The following is a 15,589-nucleotide window of genomic DNA, read 5'->3' on the forward strand; positions in this document are numbered from 1 at the left end:
GTCCATCGTTTACGCAAATTATTATTATTTTCATTTCACTATTTCATTACGAGCTCATCTTTGTTTTTTGATGGACACAGGAGCAGCTCATTGCTATTCTTGAACCTCACAACAGCATAAATCCGCCGCGCTCGTCGCCCACTCACGACCGTCTATTACACAAGGAAAGCAGCGCCATCACGGAGAGAATATCTGTAGTTTTATGTAAATCAGTCCTGACTTTGCCCTTGTGACCAAAAAAAAAAGCCCCCTCCTCCTCCTCCTCTTCTTTCCCTCTGTCTATTTCTCCCCCTTCGCCTCTCTCTCTCTCCACACACACGCCTCATTCGCCATTTCTTTCCCATTCATAAAAATCTCCACATGGCGCATGCGCAATTCCATTCGGAGTCCTCCCCATTCATAAAAATGTAACCTCCGCATTTGAGCACCTCCCGAGTCTCTCTCTCGCGCTGCCATTCACAAGGAGCTCACGCAGAGACACAGACCGAGCAGCAGCGCCGTCCCTCTCCCCCGTCTCTATACCCTCCCATTCATAAAAAGGCACGGCCCTCCCCCTTTTCGTGGAGCTGGTTGCAACATCAACATCCAAAGCAGCGCTGCGTCCACGACCGCAGTCAGTTGCCTTTTACGCACAGGAGAGGAGAAGAGAGCGCTCTCCGCTGCCACGGCCTTTTAATCCTTCAAACATTTGGACTTAATACGGTTCACTGTGGAACTATTCATTCCCTGATTGGACTATAACGCGAGCACGACGGAGAGATGGCCCTTTTACCCTGAATTGGTAAGCGAGCGCATTTATGTGTCGTTTTAAAATTGTTTCGTGTCACTAGTAGCTGCAGACGACTTTACAACATGACATTTGGTTAAAAGATGACTGTCAAATCTATTCATTAGCTTCATATGTTGTATCTTTGAAGCATGAGTTAATATTTCGCTCGGAAAGCAAATTCCAAACGAAGACTGAGACGCGGAGTGTCATATTTTTGCCATTTCACAGCGCTGTACTTGCGTTTAAAGCGCCACGAAGCTACTTACGACTTAATGGCGATAAAACTTACTCTGTAACACAGTTGATGCGTTTTACTGCGATATGTTGGGATCTTTTAGAGCGCAAATACGTGATATTCCTGTGTTAAAACAGCTACGCAATACGCACTTCGGCAAATGTCGCTAAAATAAAACTAAGCAAGCACTTCGCTCAGGGGCACATACTGTACCATACGCTTCCAAAAGCTTTCCAAAGCACGCAAACTAGCGATAATGCTCCAATACTCGATCGCAATATCTATATAAACTTGCTATTTGACTATGCCGAGCGGCCGCCTCCGTATTTTTATGACTCAGTCCATTCACATATTGAAGGCAGGGAGGGACGCGCACAAACGCAGACACACGAACAGTCACGCACACGCACGCACATACGTCCACAGTTCCGGCTTGGAAGCTCATATAATGGTCGAGATTACACACAAGCGCGGCGCAATCAGTGCCAGCAGCAGCGACAGTGTCGCAACAGGTTTTACGCACCAAAACTGTAGAAATCAGGCGAAAAGGAGCTCGGGTAATGGGCTGGATTTGGTTACCGTGGTAATAACACTGCCATAAACCACAAAGTAATTTGATTTGAGCAACGTACGACGTGCTTTGATACCGTACATTCTAGACTAAATTAAACACAGTCTCCAAAATAAAACCAGGGCGAGTGCACGGGTTAAAATAACCCGGGAGTCTATTGCTGTCAGTGGAGCTATATTTATTATAATGTAAAAGTGTTCACATGTGGGTCAGTGGAAATGACGCTTCAGCTGATTATCTTCAGTTTTTTGTGAAGTAGGTTAGGTCTGCGCACGCGGACGAGCGCCCATTGATAAAAATTGATTTTTTTATTTTTTTTTCAATGAGGCTCATAATGACGAGAGCTCTCTGATTCATACTTGCAACACCGAGTCAGCCATCAGCCTCCATTCATAAAAACCTGCTGCGGCTCCTTCACTGCTTCATTCACAAAACCCAGAGCTTCTTTTTGAGGTTCTCTTTCTTATGGTCTATTTTAAATTGATATTACTAATTACATAACACATAAATAGAAATGAGTTAATAACTGACCCATTAAAGTGGTGCCCCATACAAAAGGCTTTCCTTGACCCTACCAGAGTCTTTGTTAAATTCCCCGTTGGCAACCTCTTTTCCTCTTTGCTTTGCCCCGTTTTACATCTCTGGGTCTTTTGCATGCAAGCCCTGCTCCGTGGTGCTCCCAAAGAGGCGACGAGAGCCCAACTTCCATTGTTCTAATGTCAAACTTAAAATGGAGGAGGTTTCAAATGCTGCTGCTTTTCACTCAAAAATCTTTGTTTATAAATTTAGGGACAAAGCTAAAAGAATTCTGCTGATCTTTTTTGTTGCTTTTGGTTTCAGAAATGATTTATAAAACTTGAGGTTTTAATGTTGTTAAATTGTCTGGTTATACCTAATGTGTACAGTATTATTTCATGCAGCCCTCAGTCACTTTGGAGGCAGCTCTTCATAATGTCCCTTGCATTTGCATCCTGTTGTGTGGTGGGAAACAGGCAGATCCAGTGTAAAGGATCGATAGCTCTAATAGGATTGTCCTATTAATAACCCTTTGTCTCTGCAGTGTTGGATGCTGCTGTAGAGAGACGTGCCCGGCCGCAGCCCACACATGGAGTCCAGGGTCCCACAGCACATCCCGGGGGTGTCCTCCTCTCTCATGTCCCAGCCTCTGCTGGACAGTCGAGTGCCCTATGGCCGCCTGCAGCACCTCACCATCTACCCTCTGGACCAGATCAAGTCCACCCATGTGGAGAACGACTACATCGACAGCCCGGCCGTGGTGTCCCAGCAGCCTCCCAGTCAGAAGGCTCCCCGCAGAGTCACGTGGGTGGGACAGGGTCAAGAGAACTTTCTGGGAGCCAACCACAACCTTCATCACAACCACCAACAGTCCCACCTGCACCAGGACAACACCACTCACCCCTGGATCTCCTTCAGCGGGAGGCCCAGCTCCATCAGCAGCAGCAGCAGCACTTCTTCAGACCAGAGGCTGCTGGACCATGCCGCACCCACCCCTGTGGTAGACCACCACCCAAACCTGCACTCCAGTGCAGTCAACACGGTCAGCCGCACCCCTGGGTGCTTCTCTTCCTCTGAGTCTAAAGCCCTCAGCTCTTCTTGCACCTCCAAATCTCTGGACCTCAAGTCAGCCCAGGTGTCTGTTGGAGGGGCGTGCCCCACAATCGGCCAGCACACACTGTCTCTTATCCCCTCCTCTCCTGCAGAGAAGAAGCACCTGGTGGTGTGTGAGGCCTGTGGAAAGTGCCGCTGCACAGAATGCACGCTGCCCCGGACCCTGCCCTCCTGCTGGGTGTGTAACCAGGAGTGTCTGTGCTCGGCCCAAAGCCTGGTTGACACAGCCACATGCATGTGCCTGGTTAAGGGGATCTTCTACCACTGCACCGAGGATGAGGACGATGAAGGGTCGTGTGCGGACAAACCTTGTTCTTGTTCACAGGCTCACTGCTGCGCCCGCTGGTCCTTCATGACGGCGCTCTCCTTCGTGCTGCCCTGCCTCGTGTGCTACCTGCCCGCGGTGGGACTGGCCAAACTGGGACACAAGTGTTACGACAAGGTGAGCAGACCAGGCTGTCGCTGCAAGAACTTACAAGGTCCCACCAATGTTTGTAAAAGTGTGGAGGCAAAGATCGGGACAATAGAGAAGCAGCCGGGGTCATGATAGTGGACCAAAGTCTTTGAACTGGACCATGCAGCGCTTGCTTGTTCTATGGATAGGACAATCCAAACAATCCCGTATGACCCCGTGTATCTGCTGGAACATGACTGTAACACTACGGTACTTAGTGGCTCTTGGCCTTATTTTAATGGGTGAATGATGAGAAACAGCCGGAGTAACAGGCCGATGGGACTAGATTGTGGAACTGGAGTTGGTTTGTTTTGCAAAAGATGGCTGAAGGCACAAAGTCATTGTACCTCTCTGCTGCTCTGTATTTTCTCAGCTAATTTTGTAAAGGTAAACTAACCTGAATGGTCTAATATCTGTAAACTTCCCTGCCCCAGAAGCACAGGCCGCTGCCCCTGTCTGCGCCTGAGTCCCTTCCCACGTGGTTTATGATAGTTCTCAGAGGAGTAAAAGCACCACTTTACTCACTCTCTCTCCTCTATTATGACCATCACCATCACTTAGCGTCGCCATGCTTCCTCTTTCAGCTTAAAGATGCGAGCTTGCTAACATTTTATCTCCATGGAGGAGCTGTAAAAACAAACACGTTGAGACTTTGAGATAATAGTAATTTCCCCATTGCGTCGTGCTCTGTGGAAGCAGATCAGAGACATAATCACTTTATAGTAAGTTTAAGAGGTAAATTCCTCCTGAACAGATTGCGAATGCTGTTCACCAATCACCTCCCAGGTAATGCATGTCACGACCTGCATGCTTTAGTCTAATGGTTACCCACCTGTGCTAGGAGTCCATGTGTCGTAGAGAAATGTATAAAGTTCACCCGATCTTCTCAGGGACTGTTACCGTCTGGCCGATAGCATGCTGGTTTACAACTGCCTAAAGGCCTTTAAGTCTACTTCCTCTTTGCACACGCGGGCAAAGAAACGTTTAGGGACGTGAAAGGCAATATAGTGAATCATTAAAAATCACGTAAGCTAAGTCAGAAGAGGCCAGTTTTATTTTACTTTTTTTGCAAGTGAGTGAAAAAAAAACGTCGTTGGTATCTCGTCAGCCTTAGTCAGAAATCAACCTGCCACTTGCACAACCTTTTTTTAGGAAGACCCCTTATGACGGATGAACTAAAGCACAGTATTACGAACCACCTCAGCTTTCTCATGTTACGTTGGCCCGCGCTACATTTAGCCCGGCCCCTCCCCTCACCCTCTTCACCCCCCCCCCCCCACACACACACACACACCCTCACGCGCACACAAGTGTCTTCTTCATGTCCGTTTAGCCGTTATGCTGCATCGTTCGTCGAAATCGTTTTATTCTCAAAGTCTATTTTTATGTGGCTTGCGTTGAGCTCCCGGACCGGACGTTGCCAAAGGAAAGCGAGCGTACAGTAGTCGTAGCGTGTCTGTGTGGTCACGATTGTTATGCACCAAATGGAGATAACGGGGAGTCTTTTTTTGGCAACCCCATAACACACCTTTTTCATATTTGTGTAGTTGCACAACGCTAATATCATTCACTATAAAACAGCTAGAAATGACACTGTCCTTTGTCTTGAATGTACAAGTCTGCGAAGAAAGGTGCCAAAAATGACTTAGGAGATGGTGCGCGAGGGGGAGCAAAAATCACAAATGTTTTGACAATATATTTAGAACTAGAGCTATGCAGGTGAAATGTTCTTTGCTTGTAAATAGTTTCACAACATTTGTGTTTCTTTAGAAGAGACTTTTAAATGTCCCTTGAAAGATTGCATGGTACATTATAACTACGATTCAAGAATATATAGAGAATATATTAGATTTATATTTTTGGGGAGGGGGGTGGGGATGGAAAGGCGGAAAGAGGATCAATGCTTTCTGTCGCGGCGAGCACTTGATTCGGTAAAAGAGTGTCCTTCTGCAATAAGAAAAAGAAAACACATGGTTACACTATCCATGGCTCATTAGCAGTCGAGAGGCTAGGCTAATTCTTTCCTGCATTCTGGAGACTGGGTGCATTGAATTCACACAGGGAACATAATCTGCTCTGTCCGGATCGCCCATTTCCTGCTCTTACCTCTCTCTTTCTCTCTCTCTGTCTTTCTCTCCGTCAGTACAAAATGGTCCGACGCAAACAGCTCGGCCTTTTGATTGACAAACACAGCTGCGGTGCATAAACTTGTCATACCAGAAAGAGGGAGGAAGCGAAAGAAGAGTCAGATCTCTCTCTCTTTTCTCCCCTCTCTCGCTGCTCATGTCTTCTTCAGCTGTTTTGGGTGCCATAACTTTCGCCAATCGTTTTTATTATCACCGCCCTTCAAAAGTGTGCTTACGTTAGCTTTATACTTTACTCAAACGCGAGTCTATTCGAAAGCGCTACGACTTACACGACTCTTCACGGCTCTCACTCAAATGGACAGTGCTTCTCCATTCCTATATTTTTGCGTTTTGCAGATGTTGATGTTTGGGGGATACAGAAATCTGTGCTTTTGTTTGTTTAGATAGAACAAAATGGTAAAAAAAAACAACAAAAAAAACTCTCATATAAAAGGTTCCCTTTATAGATATATTTATTTTGAAGTTCTATTTTATATAGTATTTATTTAGATGCCAACTTTTTGTTTGTGAAGAAAGCTTATGTCAAAATGGAATGTACATTGACAATGGAAATATATATTGTTAAATATTACTCTGGCTTGTGTCTTCAATTCTGTGGGTACTGCATGTAGTCTACTCAAAATACTTTATAGTTACAGCACGCACCAGCTCATTCACACATATACTTTTATTTGAAGTAGAAGTACATCAGTATACATTTTTAGTTCATTATTAGTGTTAAAGTTCAAGAGAGAAACTTGTAGTAATGTTCAAGGCAAGTAGAATGCATGGACCAAAAAGCAAACGTAAAAGTAGAGTTACTTCAAAATCATATAGTTTTAATTGACACTAGCTTCAGTGGGTACTGCATGTAGTCTACTCAAAATACTTTACAATTATATTTACAAGGCGTGCATTGCCTTGAGTCTGACGATACGAAACATATCATGATGCACATGTCACGATTCAATACATCATGATATATAATATAATATATAATACTAAAACCATGGACGATATATTGTGATTTATCAATAATTACTTCTCATAATACAACTACACCTTCAAGAGAACACAATTGTATGAAATACAGTTTATAAACTTTTTAAAATCATGACAACACTGAATGTAACTTATGAACTTTTGTGAAAAATATTATTTAAAAAATTGGTTCGGATCCATTTTGAAGTATCACAATGTATCACTGAATAATTTTTTTTATAATACCCCTAATTATAGTACACATCAGCTCATTCACACATATACTTTTATTTGAATTAGAATTACATTAGTATACATTTTTAGTTTACCATTAGTGTTGAAAAAAGGTCTTTAACAGTAAGTTTTGGTAATGTTCAAGCAAGTTGAATGCATCGACCAAAAAGTAAAAGTAAAAATAGAGTTACTTCAAAATCATATACTTTTATTTGAAGTAGAAGTACATTGGTATAAATTCTGAGTTTACCATTAGTGTTGAAAAAAGTTCTTTCACAGTAACCTTTGGTAATATTCAAGGCAAGTATGGACCAAAAAGTAACAGTAGAGTTACTTCAAAATCAAATAGTTTTATTTGAAGTAGAAGTACACTGGTATAAATTCTGAGTTTATTATTAGCGTTGAAAATAGTTTAAGACACAAACTTCTGGTGAAAGTAGAGTTACTTCAAAATCATATGAATGTAGTATATGTAGTGGTATAAGGTATTCATTTAAGAATTTTACAAGAAAGTTACAATACAATTTCATTAAAAGTAGTAGTAGAAGTAGTGATATGATTGTAGTAGTAGTACTAGTAGTCTAATAGTAGTAGTAGTAGTAGTAGTCTAGTAGTAGTAGTAGTAGTAGTAGTAGTAGTAGTAGTAGTAGTAGTAGTAGTAGTAGTAGTAGTAGTAGTAGTAGTAGTAGTAGTAGTAGTAGTAGTAGTAGTAGTAGTAGTAGTAGTAGTAGTAGTCTAAGAGAAGTAGTAACAGTAGTAGCAGTAGTAGTCTAATACTAGTAGTAATGGTCTAATAGTAGTAGTAGTAGAAGAAGTAGTCTAATAGTAGCAGCAGTAGTAGTAGTAGAAGTAGTAGTAATCTAATAGTAGTAGCAGTAGTAGTATTAGTAGAAGTAATGGTCTAATATTAGCGGCAGTAGTAGTAGTAGAATTAGTAGTAGTAGAAGTAGTAGTCTAATAGTAGTAGCAGTAGTAGTAATCAAATACTTTTATCCAGGTCCATCATTCACAATATGATATTATTAACCTAACTGTCGTCATGGATACAGGAATAAAGTATCAAAATAGTGACTGAATACTTATGAGTGCTATAGGTTGAGTGTGTCCACGGTGTAAATGACTTGCAAAGGTCAAAGGACATGTTTTTACGTAGGAAACAGTGGTGTGGACAGAGCTATAACACAAGCTCTTATAATGCCTCACAGGCCCTAAAAACCAAATGCACGGAAACAGCTGTCCTTCACTGGTGTCATTTATAACAGGGCTTAGGAGCTGCACTGCACTACACCCAAACATTAGAGTGAGCCGAGGAAGCACAAGAGCCTGCTCCACAGCTCACACGCTTCACTTTCCATACTAGGCCAGTGTCAGAGTGCTGCTCGCCCGCTAAATCTGAGTTAAGGACAAGACTCAAAAATGAAAATAGTTGCCTAACTTTACTGAATTTGGAAATAATGTTGTTAGAATAGCGTAAAAGTAACTCTGATTACTACTAATACTACGGCTGTCTACTACTACTTACAGACTTCCATCAAAACATGTCAGTGTAATTATATTCTGATAAAGGAAGATGAATAAATCTAACTTCTAGCACCTTAAACAATTATACTGTTACTATTACTACTACTACTACTACTACTACTACTACTAGTAACACTGTCATTACTACTACATATAGGCTTCCATCAAAACATGTCAATTATAAATAATCTTTTTTTTCCCTGATATAGGAAAATGAACAACGAAATCAAACTTCTACGTTACTATTGCAACTATACTACTACTATTACTACTATTAGGATACTACTACTACTACTACTACAACTACTACTATAAAACTACTACTACTATTACTACTATTAGGTACTACTACTACTACTACTACTACAACTACTACTATAAAACTACTACTACTACTACTACTACTACTACTACTACTACTACTACTACTACTACTACTACTACTACTACTACTACTACTACTACTACTACTACTACTACTACTACTACTACTACTACTACTAGTAGTAGTAGTAGTAGTAGTACTAGTACTACTATTACTTATTAGGCTACTACCACTATTAGACGACTACTACTTCTACTACTACTATTACTACTATTCAACTACTTTTACTACTAGTAGTATTATTAGACTACTACTACTACTACTACTACTACTAGACTACTACTATTACTAAAATTAGACTAATACTACTAGTACTATTACTACTAATAGCCAACAACAACAAACAACAACTACTACTACTACTACTACTACTACTATTACTACTACTACTACTACTACTACTACTACTACTACTACTACAACAACTACAACAACAACAACAACTACTACTAACTACTACTACTACTACTACTACTACTACTACTACTACTACTACTACCACTACTACTACTACTACTATTACTTATTAGGCTATTACCACTATTAGACTACTACTGCTTGTCCTACTACTACTATTACTACTATCACTACTATTAGATTACTACTATTATTAATATTAGACTTCTGCTACTAGTCTTATTAGACTACTACTACTTCTAATACTAGACTTCTACTATTAGAATACTACTACAAATAATAGGCTACTAGTACTGTTAGACTATTATTACTGTTAGACTACTACTACTACTACTACTACTACTTAGGTATCAGAGGTGCATGTTTTTCTGCTTAGTGGGATGGTGTGTGAACATCATAGTCATATCATAGTTTAATGCCAGTCAAGTGGTAGTTAAATGAATCCCTTTATCTACTGCACATCATACACAAAATCCCTTCTAAAATATAAAGTATATATATTTTCAAGTTCCTTTGACCTTTGATTCAGTAGAGATTGGCAATTCCAGATGTAAAAATTATCAAAAAGATTCTAGTGAAGGTGTGTGGAGTTTAAAAACACAGTGGAGTTTTTTCTTCCTGTATTACCACATGACATCACAAGGTAGAACGACATGTTTTCAGTTCGCGAGAAGAACTCAGCGTAAATAAGCAGGATTTTGCGCGTGAAACATCTGTGAATGAAACAAAACACATCTTCTGGGGCATTTTGGTCGAGAAAACAACATTATGAGGCACGTCGGAAAACAGCGTAATACGGACCCTTTAAACCCCGCGAACAAATTTACATTACAGTCTTCCTCATATTTCCCTGGGATTCTTTTGTCATTAGAAAACTGGCAAAAAGTGTTTAACCCGGGCTAGCCGTTGATTGCGTTTTACGAGAGCATTTACAGGCTGTAGTTGTTTGGGCTTCCTGACGGTCCTTCCTGTGGCTGAATAGATAGACCTCTATAAAACAGGAGCTGACCTGAAAATCCAAACATTACGTAAGGCACAGGAAGAGGCCGGAACGCGCACTTCCTATGGAGCCGTAATGTGATATATATGCACGCGGAGGGAGAGAAAGAGAGAGGGGGAGAGGTGGAAGAACGGATAGTCTCACTCCGATTATTTACTTAAGGATGTTTAAAAGAAAGTGCTATCTGAGTGCTTTGTCTCATCCCTTACATAAGTTTATCGAGCTGTAAGTTGTTATGTCACCAAAAACATACCCGGAGTTGTGTTTTGTTTCATTCACACATGCCTGAGTAATCTTTTCTTATTTGTCTGTCTACGTCTCCGAAGCTCAAAATGCCCCGTTCCACCTTGTGATGTCATGAAGTGGTAGTTTTCAAGTTCCTTTTCACCTTTAGTTCCGTGCAGATTGGTAATTCCAGGGCTGAAATCATCCGTGTGATTCAAGTGAAGGTGTATGAAGTTTAAAACACAGTGGAGCACTTTCTGTATCACCAGATGACATCACAAGGTGGAACAGAGTGTTTTCCGTTTGAGAAAAGAACGCCGCCTAAATCTGCAGGATTTGTGTGTTAAATGTGTGAATGAAACAAAACACAACTACAGGTTTGTTTATGATGAGGAAACAAGAGTAAACGCACTGAACTTACTATTAGACTACTACTACTACTACTATTAGACTACTACTACTACTACTATTAGACTAGTACTACTATTAGACTACTACTACTACAACTACTAATAATACTAATACTACTATTAGACTTGTACTATTACTACTACTACTACTACTATTAGACTAGTACTACTATTAGACTACTACTACTACTACTACTACTATTAGACTAGTACTACTATTAGACTACTACTACTACTACTACTACTACTACTATTAGACTAGTACTACTATTAGACTACTACTACTACTACTACTATTAGACTAGTACTACTATTAGACTACTACTACTACAACTACTAATAATACTAATACTACTATTAGACTTGTACTATTACTACTACCACTACTACTACAACTACTACTACTACTGCAACAACTACTACAACTACTACTACTACAATTACTACTACTACAACTACTTCTACTACTACAACTTGTACTATTACTACTACTACATTTAGACTATTACTACTGCTACTACTACTACTACTACTATTACTACTACTACTACTACTACTATTACACTAGTACTATTAAACTAGTACTATTACTACTACTACTACAATTAGACTATTACAACTACTACTACTACTACTACTACTGCTACTACTATTGGACTAGTACTATTACTACTACTACTACAATTAGACTACAACTGTTACTACTACTATTAGACTAGTACTATTACTACTACTACAGTTAGACTACTACTATTACTACTACTATAAGGCTAGTACTATTACTACAACTACTACTATTAGACTCACACCACTACTACTACCACCATTAGACCATTAGACTACTACTTCTACTAATGCTACTATTAGACTACTACTACTACTACTACTACTACTAGTACTACTACCACTACTACTACTACTACTGCTACTACTACAACTTGTACTATTACTACTACTACATTTAGACTATTACTACTGCTACTACTACTACTACTACTACTACTACTATTACACTAGTACTATTAAACTAGTACTATTACTACTACTACTACAATTAGACTATTACAACTACTACTACTGCTACTACTATTGGACTAGTACTATTACTACTACTACTACAATTAGACTACAACTGTTACTACTACTATTAGACTAGTACTATTACTATCAGACTAGTACTATTACTACTACTACAGTTAGACTACTACTATTACTACTACTATAAGGCTAGTACTATTACTACAACTACTACTATTAGACTCACACCACTACTACTACCACCATTAGACCATTAGACTACTACTTCTACTAATGCTACTATTAGACTACTACTACTACTACTACTACTAGCTACTACTACTACTACTACTACTACTACTACTACTACTACTACTACTACTTACATATGAGAGGTTTGCATGTTTTTCAGATCGGTGTGTTTGTGTGTGTGAAAACGTATCATAGTTTCTAGTATGTAGTATTTGTCTTATCATTTTGTTTTTAAAAAGTCCATCTCCTTTCGAACGTTTCTCTCCATATGTGTCATTTTTTCGTGTATTTCTTTGCGTGTATTTGTCGTGTGCGATGAGTTTGTGTGAGTGTGTTTTTGGTTGTGTACAGGTCTGGCTCGTCTTCCTCTCGTCACAGTTCGTCTCTCGGTCCCTGTCAGTTTGTGTAAACGTTTGTGACTGTGCTCATTTCCTGTGGCTTTATGGTTTATCGGGGTGGTCTCTTATATTTGGGATGTGCCACATTCCTCTCTCTCTCTCTCTCTCTCTCTCTCTCTCTCTCTCTCTCTCTCTCTCTCTCTCTCTCTCTCTCTCTCTCTCTCTCTCTCTCTCTCTCTCTCTCTCTCTCTCTCTCTCTCTCTCTCTCTCTCTCTCTCTCTCTCTCCCCGAAGCCCAAGCACAAACTCATGTTTTGGACTCACTCGCTCTCCTTCACACACTCTCTTGCTCCTAATACTCTTCTGTTTGCTCTCTCTTTCTCTCTCTCTCTCTCTCTCGAATTTTCTCTCACACTCTCCCTCTCCTTCCTTCTCTCTGTCTCTCTTTTTCACTCTCTCTTCTATTTACTCTCTCTCTCGCTCCCTTTCTCTCTCTTTCATTTACTCTCTCTCGCCTTTTCTCTCACACTCTCCCTGTCCTTCCTTCTCTCTGTCTCTCTGTTTCTCTCTCTTCTATTTACTCTCTCTCTGTCTCTCTCCTTCTCTCTTTTTCACTCTCTTACATTTACTCTCTCTCCTTTTCTGTCTGCCTCTCTCTTTCTCTCTCTTTCATTTACTCTCTCGTCCTCCTTTTCTCTCTGTCTCTCTATTTCTCTCTCTTCTATTTACTCTCTCTCTCTCCTTTTCTCTCTGTTTCTCTATTTCTCTCTCTTCCATTTACTTTCTCTCTCCTTTTCTCTCTCTTTCATTTACTCTCTTTCCTTTTCTCTCTGTCTCTCTATTTCTCTCTCTTCTATTTACTCTCTCTCTCTCTCCTTTTCTCTCTGCCTCTCTATTTCTCTCTCTTCTATTTACTCTCTCTCTTTCCTTTTCTCTCTGTCTCTCTATTTCTCTCTCTTCTATTTACTCTCTCTCTCTCCTTTTCTCTCTGCCTCTCTCTTTCATTTACTTTCTCGTTCTCCTTTTCTCTCTGTCTCTCTATTTCTCTCTCTTCTATTTACTCTCTCTCTTTCCTTTTCTCTCTGTTTCTCTCTCTTCCATTTACTTTCTCTCTCCTTTTCTCTCTCTTTCATTTACTCTCTCTCTCCTTTTCTCTCTGTTTCTCTCTCTTTCATTTACTCTCTCTCTCCTTTTCTCTGTTTCTCTGTTTCTCTCTCTTTCATTTACTCTCTCTCGCCTTTTCTCTCACACTCTCCCTGTCCTTCCTTCTCTCTGTCTCTCTTTTTCACTCTCTTACATTTACTCTCTCTCTCTGTCTCTCTCTCTCTGTCTCTCTCCTTCTCTCTTTTTCACTCTCTTACATTTACTCTCTCTCCTTTTCTGTCTGCCTCTCTCTTCTCTCTCTCTTTCATTTACTCTCTCGTCCTCCTTTTCTCTCTGTCTCTCTATTTCTCTCTCTTCTATTTACTCTCTCTCTCTCTCCTTTTCTCTCTGTTTCTCTATTTCTCTCTCTTCCATTTACTTTTCTCTCCTTTTCTCTCTCTTTCATTTACTCTCTTTCCTTTTCTTCTCTCTCTTTTTCACTCTCTTTCATTTACTCTCTCATCCTCCTTTTCTCTCTGTCTCTCTATTTCTCTCTCTTCTATTTACTCTCTCTCTCTCTTCTTTTCTCTCTGTCTCTCTATTTCTCTCTCTTCTATTTACTCTCTCTCTGTCTCTCTCTCTCTGTCTCTCTCCTTCTCTCTTTTTCACTCTCTTACATTTACTCTCTCTCCTTTTCTGTCTGCCTCTCTCTTTCTCTCTCTTTCATTTACTCTCTCGTCCTCCTTTTCTCTCTGTCTCTCTATTCTCTCTCTCTTCTATTTACTCTCTCTCTCTCTCCTTTTCTCTCTGTTTCTCTATTTCTCTCTCTTCCATTTACTTTCTCTCTCCTTTTCTCTCTCTTTCATTTACTCTCTTTCCTTTTCTCTCTGTCTCTCTATTACTCTCTCTTCTATTTACTCTCTCTCTTTCCTTTTCTCTCTGTCTCTCTATTTCTCTCTCTTCTATTTACTCTCTCTCTCTCCTTTTCTCTCTGCCTCTCTCTTTCTCTCTCTTTCATTTACTCTCTCGTTCTCCTTTTCTCTCTGTCTCTCTATTTCTCTCTCTTCTATTTACTCTCTCTCTTTCCTTTTCTCTCTGTTTCTCTCTCTTCCATTTACTTTCTCTCTCCCTTTTCTCTCTGTTTCTCTGTTTCTCTCTCTTTCATTTACTCTCTCTCCCCTTTTCTCTCATTCTCTCTCTTCCATTTACTTTCTCTCTCTCCTTTTCTCTCTGTCTCTCTCTTTTACATTTACTCTTTTCCCTCTCTTTCCTTTTCTCTAACACCCTCCTCCTCTCTGCTTTTCTCTCTCTCTCTCTTCCACTGACTGTCTCTTCCCTCTCTTTCCTTTTTTCTCAAACCCTCCTTCTCTCCATTTCTCTTTGTCTCTCTCTTTCTCCCCTCTCTCTCCTTTTCTCTCACACCCTCCTCCTCTCTTCTTCTCTCTCTGTTTCTCTATCCTACTCTCTCTTCCACTTACTCTCTCTTCTTTTCTCTCACACCCTCCCTCTCTCTGCTTTTCTCTCTCTCTTCCACTTACTCTCTCTTTCCTTCTCCATTTCTCTCACACCCAATCTCTCTCTCTCTTCCATTTTCTCTCTCTGTCTCTCTCCTTCTCTCTCCTCTGTCCTTCTCTTTCTCTCTCCCCCTCTCACTCCCTCTCACTCCTCTCTCTCTTTCTCACTCTTTCTCTTCCAGAGAGTCTTTTATGACTTGTCATTTCTTTCTCTTACTCTGTCTTCCTGTCTCTCTCCCCCTCTTCTCGCCACCTCTCCTCTCTTCATTGCTCTCTCTCTTCTATTACATTTCCTTTCTTCTCTCTACCCTTTTCACCCCTCTTTCCTTCTGGCTCCTCTCTTTTCCTACCCCTTGTTATCTTTCTCTCGTTCATGTCTCTCTCGACTCTCTTTCTTCTTTCTCTTTCTCTCTTGCCCTCTCTTTCACT

At 40.4% G+C, this 15,589-nt stretch overlaps 1 protein-coding gene across 1 annotated transcript; it reads left to right on the forward strand.

Moving 5' to 3' along the window:
• Positions 1–448: 448 nt before the first annotated feature.
• spry4 (sprouty homolog 4 (Drosophila)) lies at positions 449–6,376 on the forward strand. The gene is made up of 2 exons (XM_020925041.2): positions 449–781; positions 2,636–6,376. The coding sequence occupies exon 2, from the start codon at positions 2,681–2,683 to the stop codon at positions 3,749–3,751; it is 1,071 nt and encodes a 356-aa protein (XP_020780700.2). The 5' UTR covers positions 449–781; positions 2,636–2,680; the 3' UTR covers positions 3,752–6,376.
• The last annotated feature ends 9,213 nt before the right edge of the window (positions 6,377–15,589 follow it).

The sequence above is a fragment of the Boleophthalmus pectinirostris genome, unplaced genomic scaffold (genome assembly GCF_026225935.1).
Source record: "Boleophthalmus pectinirostris isolate CB_2022bp ecotype Guang Dong unplaced genomic scaffold, ASM2622593v1 HiC_scaffold_12, whole genome shotgun sequence".
Taxonomy (NCBI): domain Eukaryota; kingdom Metazoa; phylum Chordata; class Actinopteri; order Gobiiformes; family Gobiidae; genus Boleophthalmus; species Boleophthalmus pectinirostris.